The 9,188-nt window shown below is 50.2% G+C and overlaps 1 protein-coding gene across 1 annotated transcript; it reads right to left on the bottom strand.

The window, feature by feature from the left end:
• Positions 1-396: 396 nt before the first annotated feature.
• On the bottom strand, positions 397-6,922 carry LOC122379800. The gene is made up of 4 exons (XM_043362289.1): positions 5,669-6,922; positions 5,204-5,251; positions 2,391-2,434; positions 397-1,172 (listed from the first exon to the last, which is right to left on the bottom strand). The coding sequence occupies exons 1-4, from the start codon at positions 6,266-6,268 to the stop codon at positions 1,073-1,075; spliced, it is 792 nt and encodes a 263-aa protein (XP_043218224.1). The 5' UTR covers positions 6,269-6,922; the 3' UTR covers positions 397-1,072.
• Between the last annotated feature and the right edge of the window lie 2,266 nt (positions 6,923-9,188).

Here is a 9,188-nt window from a genome sequence, read left to right as displayed (position 1 = left end):
ACTGCACCGATGCGTCGAATTGGCGTGGCACCGCCATAGTTACCGTTTAGTTGTTACTGGCCAAAGGTAGCTAACAAGTTTTGTCAACAAGGTATCCAAGTACCTTTTCTACCCAAAAGTATCCATTGCAAAGATACAGCAACATCATGATTATATTCAAAATAGAATCAAATGGTTTGGTCTTTCACCATCGACCATCGCTTCCCTAGTTCAAACTTTTTTTTTTCTGTGGCCGCGTCACGTCTCTGAGCTTCTAGCTTACCTCCCATACAGGTAAAAAAAAGACTGTTCCCCGGCTGCCCACAGTCGACTGGGATGCTTCCTTCCTGTGAATGGAATATCGACGCATCATATATATTTACAATAGTTGTTGCGGAAGTAACTGATGACGTCGTATTTATATACAGTTGTATTCACTCTAATATGTAACACCATTTCCTCCGGTAACAGCAAACCACCGATCACATACGAAGCTCCCGGCTCCCACGGACGGATCTAAATCACATTTGGACGGCATTTGGAGACCGACTGACTCAGTGAGTTGACCAGCAAAATCGCTCTTGTCTCTGCGGACACTTCCCACTCGACAGACTGCCTGCACGAATCACGGACTAGACTGTCAGCTCGACATACAGGCTGGGCTGTCTGCTCGAGATTGGGTTCGACTTTCGGCGTGAGATGCACGGGTCGGCCTCACGAACCTCAACATAAGCTACCTTCCATCCGTTCCACACACGCCGACCTCTGAGCCCGTTGAAAGTTGAACGCGCCAGCTGCCGTCGCCCAGCTAATAGCTGTAATCACCCTCGCCATGGGAATCACCGACATTCGATCTTGTCGGGTTTGACGTCTTTCTCAGCAGTGTTGTACTGAGCTCCATGATTCCGATCTGGCCCGTCTTACCGCGAATTTCTCTCTGAGCCCAACTTAGGAGCCCCAGTGCTCGATTGGGTCTGAAGCACCCCGACAGATGCTGGGGTGACGAGCTATCTCCTGCATTTCGTACTTTCCCTGTGCTTTCTCATGAGCAGACTATATATGAAAGGATGAGATCGGCGCTCGACCCGATCGACTATAGCGGGATCAGCTTGTCGAAGTCTCGCTCGATGCTCGCCAGGATCTGCTGGTCTTGATGGTCGTATTCTGGCACCGCCATATTGCCTCCCCGAGCCCTGAAAGCAAACATAAACGGCAGTCAATAGCAACATGTTGAGGATTAGCACCTCGGGTGTGGATGGCTGTTATTGCTTTCTTATAGGCATATTATCTCGCAAATGTCTGTGAATGCCTCGACGTGCACTGGTTCTCGTGGACTGCACTGGATTACAGGCAACATGAGTCTACAACATAGGCTGCATAATAGAAATATGCAGAGCCAGAATATGATGGATTTGCAGAGTATCATATTGAGGTATCACATTGCAGAGTAGTTGCGAGCACCGCACTTCAGATTCGCCAAGATATTTACACCTCGGTTTTTGATAACTTCATGCAACACACGGGAGTAGACACCACTACAAGCTAGCGAGATAATGGCTGGTTTTCACACTCTGTGAACATCTGAGTGACACTATAATTGTGCACCTGGCACGTGCAGGGCACTGGCCGGTGGTGGCAACATGAACAACATCCGCTGCAATTTCACCGGTGAATTACGCGATGGAAGTCAAAGAAACGAAAGGCGTCAGCAATCGTATAGAGCGTGCTGTTAGCGGATCGTGTCGTAGCTTACTATTTATAAATGTGGGCTCGTGCATCTGCGCAGCGTGAAAACGAGCTAGAACGAATGATGCGAAGTGCTCTTATAATTTAAAGGGACCCTCCCACCTTAACATTAGATTTGAGTTGAGATAGCCAAAATGGGGTCCCTGGCTCACAATTACCGGTTTCGGCACTCACAACATCGAGAAATGCCCTAAATCGGAAATTTTGAATTTCAAAATTGCAGCATTTTGATTCAGAGGGGCTAATGCTTATGAATACCCCTCTGAATGTGTGACGTCAGCGCAAATATCTAACGATTTTTAAATGTTTGACTAAAACGTTTTGTAGCACGCGGTGATAATGATATTTGCGCGCAACATCTGCCGCAAACGCTGCACTTCTAAAATAAAGTCGCTAGAAACAGCGGAGATCCCAAAAAAGTAAACAAAAGTAAAAGTCTAATATCTTGAAAACCGGTGAATATTTTTCGGTGAAATTTGGTAGATATTCGTTTTCGCTCTTTCTGAACCGAGCGACATCACTTTCATGCCAATTCATAAACTTTTTTGAAGGTGGGAGGGTCCCTTTAACTGAATTGATACAATGTAAAACAGATGGGTGTTCTTCACGAAGCTTTACGATGCCATAAGTTCGTCTTTTAGAAATGTGACTACCCATTGACTCACCCAAAGTCCCTGGGTAGTCCAATGCTATCATCGAAGCCCGCGCCCTGAAACAGAACGACGGCATGTCAGGATAGCGGAAACGCAACGGTACGTCGACTTCGTGACTCGGACTCAGAGACCTCGGAATAGAGGGGTGGGGTAAGGTGGGGGTGGGGGGGGGGTAATAATACAATGACTGTCACGGGGCTGTAGGAATTGCAGCATTCGAAATCGTTAGCTTGACTCCGACACCACCGAATCAATGCTCAGTGATCTGGTGACGGGAGTACTGAGAAGTAGGCATGTGACAGCTGAGAGGATAAATGTTCTGTCGTCGGAGAAATAACCGTCAGAGGAGCATCGGGGTCAGCTGGGGATATACCATCGGCTGGATCCCCTGCGGGGCTCTGCCGGATTGATTTGATGATAAGTCCGCAGAACTTAATTCTGCTTATATGGAGGGAGACGAAATGCCAACAATGTATACTAGATGGGATCGCGATAGCTCGGCTTGGGACTGTCGACATTAGGTAAACAGACTGTGCAACCCCGAGGCAAACCTATAATGACAGCATATTTTCGAGTAAGATATTCAGATAGTTCCATGTTAAAGCATATAACTCTAATTCTTTTATTTTTAAGCGTTTGCTGAAAAGCCTGCTTCTTTGAGAGGTACAAATATTGCTGTGGAAATAAAAGACACTGAATCCCAAAATGCTTTGATGGCCGATAATTTTTTTTCCTGAAAATAATCGGTCGTTGACCCCACTTGCTTGCGAGTCCCTTCATCCATAAAGCTGACAATGTGCCAATAAGGATGCAAGCAATGTAGCCATGTAACAACAAGGATACTGCCTTTCGCTATCCCCCTTCTGAGCAGTGGGGTGTTGGCCATTCATTGGTCGACTCGGCAAACGGACACGTCGCCGATCAATGCGAGACAAGAGACTCTTGGCACTTGGCAGCAGCCGGCATCCGGGTAGCGTTGCTGCCCTAATACCCACGAATAACCCGCTGCCCATGGTGGAGGGCTGACTGGGCACTGGGCACTGGGCAGGGAGGTCAGGGTCGCTCAGCGTCAGCTAGGGCGGAAAATGTTATGGCCTCTCTAATCGAGGTGATACTGATGCTTGGCAGCTCGTGAGGTAGAACGTTCCTTCCATTCTCTTATACAGTCTGGTGCATTTTGACTATGCATTCTGACAGAAGAGTCAGTGATGTCAAGACATATTTTGTTAAGTGCTGGGCGCTGGCCATTGCAAACGAAGCGTATTTTTTATGCAAATTTTTATAAGACGGTGAATTTGCGTAAACTACGTTGCCTTTTTACGCTTCTTCCACCTCAGCATGCAGCACTTGTGCTTTATGAAACATTAATGGGGTTAGGAGTACCTACGTTCTTTATGATATTCCCATGAGAAGTAGTTCCGGGGCCACTACATTATACAAACAATGTACAGCCCCAGCGGCGGCCGTCGGATGGCATACCAACCAGCTGAGATCGAAAGTGGTCCGTTTACCCGTACCGGGCCCGGCGCGATCGGTAGTGAAAGACGCGGCACGGGCAGGGAGGCGAGATACCACTGAGTGCCCCGATGACGCAACAGGTGCTGGGTGCAGGGGCGTCGGCCGACGGCGGCACCCGGCCTTTCTCCGGCGTCATAGGACGAGAGGTAGCCGGGGCAGAGTGATGGGGAGGGGCAGGAGCCAGGAAGGCAGGTATTTAGAACCGCCAGAGGCGTTCCGACCGGTCCGAGCAAAAGTTACGTGGCGTTACGAAACAGCGAGTTTATTTATATACCTACTCGTCTGATGGGGATCTTAACGCGGAAGACTACATAGTGACATAATACAGGGCGAGAAAGCTAGGTAGATCGGGAGTTAAATGAATTGACGGTATCTTACAGCGATTCGATTTAGAAAAAAGAGAAAACGGAGACAAGGAAAATGCACTTCCTTGAAAGTGAAAATGTGCTGATGTTTAACTAGTTTCACAACACAGCTTGAAGGTAGAAATAGGTACCTAATGGTTATGTAAGACAATGACAAACGTCACTTTGCCGAAACTCCAAAGTGTTCTAGCAGCGCATAGGTATCAATAGTCGACCATCTTAATGTCGTGGTACCTGTACGTTCTCGAAAGCCTAACACCATCCATCCACATGCATCAATCATCAATGTCAGGGTATCACTGGTTCGGAAAGGTCGCGACCTAGCAAAGACCAGCAACAATGGAGCACGGACGTCGGTGACGTCATTAAGTCACGTGACTATCGAACGTTGGCCACCCGCGGGCCAGCATACGTAGTATCATGTCGTATACATAAGGGCCAACGGCTAACGACACGGCAGGTACTGGACATGTAATTTCGAAGAAGTGCACGACGCTCTTTGATGTATTTTGGTGGCGGTAGCACACCAGACAGCCAAGCACAACAGCACACGTCACAGTAGTCCGCAGTAGAACCCAGACGATCTGTGCAGATCTCCAGGGTTGTGAGATCTGTGACGGCGACAGTCGCGACACTGCCCGGTCTCACTTTTCACACCTACCTATTGTGTATCGCCAACAGTGCGGAACGCCAGCGTGATCTCTGATAGCAGTCGGTTTGATTGAGAATAGGTGATTCGGCTTTCGGAAATGCAGAAGGAAAGGGAACTGAAGTTCTATCAAAAGCACATCGAGCGCAGCACATGGTGAACGATGCATATTTTCTGCACATATTCGGCGTAAAGTGAATTCATAGGATATCATCTAGAAAACAAATACTTGCTCATGACTATAACCTTAGACCACAGAAGTACCCATCCTACATATAACACCACACACTCACCTTATTGGCCTTTTTGAACTTTTCCGGATCGAATCCGTCTAGTGACACCTGAAACAAACAAAGGCAATATTAGACTGGATTCGGAACTATAACTTTCGTGTCCGATGCGCTATCGTCCCCAGCTGGCGCCGAAAGAGGGGTCTACCGCCACAAAATAGATGGTCGGGTGCTCACTTCTTTACATAGGTAGGTTGGTAGGTACTATGCCATATAGATAATGATGCAAGGCGTATTCTAGTTAATTGGCAAACTCCAGTCGACCCTTGTTAGGCTGGAAGTGGCAAGAGGATGTAAGCCTTCTACCGGAATTCGGAAATCTACCAAACCACCGGACTGATTTTCACGATGCAAATGCCATTTCCTAACTCTTTATTTTCAAACTAATTTTATTTTTATTTAACGTTGTGCTACCGGCGGTGGCCAGTGCCACCGCTGTCCCAGCCCGTTATACCCTCGCGCGCCCACCTTCTGGTATTGCCAGTTTTCCTGCTGGCTGGCCGAGCGCTGCTCCCAGCTGAACGGCTGCGATCGGCGCTTCTCTCGGCTGGCGCGCGAGCCGCCGGATCGCGAGCACGTGCTGCCGGAGCTCTGCTGCAGCGACTGCTGGGTGTCCAGCTGCTGCTGCAGCTGACAGCTGGTCTGGCTGCTCTGCAGGCTGCTGGGACTACTGAAGCTGGAGCCGTCGCCGCCCAGTTGTCGGCCCACGATCCCCAGGGAGGTAAACGTGGCGTCCAGCTCGTCCAGCTGGCTGCTGAGGTCGGCGGCCGAGGCGGCCCGGGTGTCCAGACCGACTCCTCCGCCGCCGGCGCTGGTGCCAGGCGCGTCGCGGCTGCCGTTCGCTGCCGCGCTGCGACGACTCGAACTCGCTGCGCCGCGTTTGGACACCGCTGCTGACGCCGCCTTGGCAGCGGGGTTTCGCCGAGGCGGTGACCGCTTCTGCTTTGGTGGCGGCGTGTCCAGACCAAACGAGGTCTCTGTCGGCTCATCACTACTGCTCTTGGACTCGTCAAATGTGTGCACCGTCCGCTGGCCGGGCTCGCCAGGTTTCGTTGACCCGGCGCCCATTTCCGACTGTCTCTCGTGCTCTGTCTCTGACTACGCTCACTGTCTGGGAGGAGTTCAACAGCTGCTGTTGTGTGAGCTGACCGTGTCACTCGCTCACAGTGTCAGGGACACCGCCGGCCCGCTGACCGTGGCGTCTTACGGAGCGATATGTCACACTGAGTGGCGAAATCGCCGACAGCCAGATACACTGCGAGACCTCGGGCCTTATCACGCACCTGCTCACGCTATATCGTCAGTCTGGGCTGCCTACCATGTATCACCTACGCACTGAGCCTTCTTACAGTCCTGACTGCTCGCCCCAGGGGTCCTCAGCCCATACTGATGGCTTCTCACTACTTCTAGTCCCGATCACACACAGAATACGGACACCAGAGAAAGTTTAGGCACCGTAGTCTACGTAATTCACACGACTTCACGTTCTTCTCAGCACGTCTCGCTGGATAACACGTCTCTCTCGGCCCTCAACAGCACGTCTCTCCAAACGTCACGTCCTTCTCGACACGTCTCTCAGCTCAACACGTCTCTCAGCTCAACACGTCTCTCAGAACGTCACGTCTCTCTCAACACGTCTCTCAGCTCACCACGTCTCTCTGAACCGCCACCCGCACGTTCCAGTCTGCCGCACGACCCAGCACGGTTGTGGCTCGCCTCCGACCTGTGCTGCCGGTGCACAGCGTCGGTGCCCGTGACGCGCACAGGTGGAGATCGATGGCCTCGACGTCGGCGCCGTCGCCTTAGTGCCGGTAACGACGGACCGACGCTGACCGTCGCCGGCCTCCTCCACCCGCCGAGGGGTCGGGTCATCGACCTTGGGGGCAGGGGACGTGTAACGGAGAGGGGTGCAACGGTGTTTTTGTGTGGGAGATAATTTTTACTTAGGAGCTAATTTTTTTAAGCTTTGATTAGCGATAAATAAAGGAGCGTATTATTAAATACTAATGAAATAAGAACCGCCTGCAAAATTACAATTTTCTTCATCAAAATTGTTTTTGGCATGAACGGTTTGTTAATGTAACGTACGTATTTAAAGACTGACGAATCACAATTAGCATCTGGTGCACATTCGACAAACTTTACAGCCGCTTTTATGGAGTTGTTAGCTCTAATATTTGAAGTTTCGAAACGTTATCCAGGTTAATGGTAGGTTAGGTGTGCATCATTCAGTTTAAGTGGGTTCGGAACCGAACTTAATATACGTGAACTTAATGTCGTTGCTTGAAGTTTCCAAATTTATCGTAACCAATCATGACAGCCAATAAAGCCATTGAATAGCAAGAGGCATTTAAGAGCGTCACGCTAAGTTTCTGAGGCCGGTCAACTTCATCGATGACCTAGTCAATATTAAACTATATAGTAAACTTAATAATATCGTGTCTGCTTATTCGACAAACGTCGATGGCTTGCATTCGTATTTCAGTATTTTTTCTTTTTGTGGGTGATAAAAAGCCAATGTGATGCTCGTACCGTGGGAGAATAAAGGTGCGAATATTTTTTGTTTTAATGATTTCATGGTGTCGTTGATTATTTTTCTTGTTACTCTAAACAATGAGTATGCACCGTATGCACCACTTATGTAGGTGTTAACTTTTGTACCATAGATAGCCCTTTGTTTATTTATTTATTTTTTGACACACTTGCCATGGAATGATATGGGTATCAAGGGTGTGGCGATCACTTTGTGCTATTAATTACTAGCGCAGCTGCCATATGGTGTTTATTGGATAGCCTGGGGCTATACCGTTTTCACTGAAACTTTGACGAGAGAGTCAACAATCATTTGTTGGTCAGCCGAGCGGCGACAAACGCGCGGCGCCACTCTCCGACTCCTGGCCAGATATCCATCACCCGGGAGACAATGGCGCACGGCCACCGAGCGTGGCTGCCATCGCGGCGAGCCCGCGACAAATCAGACGCACTTGGTTTCACCGCGCGGCGGCGGCTGACCCTCTTCGGCCTCTATTTTCCGGATTGCACAGAACGCGGGGACAGTCGGACCGTGGCGATAAAAACACGAAACGGTTCTGTGAACTGCCTCGGAACAGAAAACTCAGACGACGAAGACTTTTACCGGACGAGTTGGCTGCAAAACTGCGACAGTGCGTGCCGACCCAGACAGCCGAAATGGCATCGGCCCCGGCACCGTTGGACTCGCCATTGTCTTGGTGGGTGATATTCTGCAGTGGATGCTGCCAATTATCGCACAGTAGGACACTTCAAGACCCAAATGCCGAGGCCATGCCACCGGGGTCTAAAATGCCGACATGACCTCTTTCTCGTTTAGCAAACAGTCCGCACGTGTAACAGCGGCTGCTTTGCTTTATCGCCATCCCAAAGTGCCGTATCCGGATGTTTTCTGCAAAGTGCGTCCGCTTGAGACGTGAATACCGGACTGAGAGTCTCGAGAGGCTATCCCACTAGCGGGATGGCCTTCAACCACCTATCCAAACAGCACCGGTGACCTCGGCCCAGAAATTGGCACTTCACTGGTCGTCCGGCGAGGGAGAGCTCCCGTCCAACCGGCGTAAAATTGTTGTCCTATTAAATCCCCGCTTCTAGAACAATGTTCCAACTTATCTCTTACGCTTGTGTTCTAACTGATGTAGCGGCAAGAGAAGGTGACGCTGGATTTTCTGCGGCGGCTGTTTCGTTGACCTCTGCCTGGGGTGCCCGGCGAGCGGCGTCCGCGTCCATCACTCTCGATTCGACCACGACTTCATGGTCGGCCTCCCCATACCAAACGCGGGCTCGTTACTAACATAAGTGGCCCATTACACCGAGCGGTCACCGGCGGCGACCGGCCCGACAACCCCTGGGTCACTGGAGTTCATCCTGTGCGTGCTGGGCACTCTCAACGCATCTCAAAACATGAAAAACTCGCCCTTCATTGCAGCGTTTAAAGGTAGTGTGCCACCTTTGAAAG

The sequence above is a fragment of the Amphibalanus amphitrite genome, unplaced genomic scaffold, assembly GCF_019059575.1.
Source record: "Amphibalanus amphitrite isolate SeventyFive unplaced genomic scaffold, NRLGWU_Aamphi_draft 000084F_arrow, whole genome shotgun sequence".
In the NCBI taxonomy this organism is placed as follows: domain Eukaryota; kingdom Metazoa; phylum Arthropoda; class Thecostraca; order Balanomorpha; family Balanidae; genus Amphibalanus; species Amphibalanus amphitrite.
The sequence above is the reverse complement of the archived record's forward strand: the minus strand, read 5'-3'. Positions and strand labels throughout refer to the sequence as shown.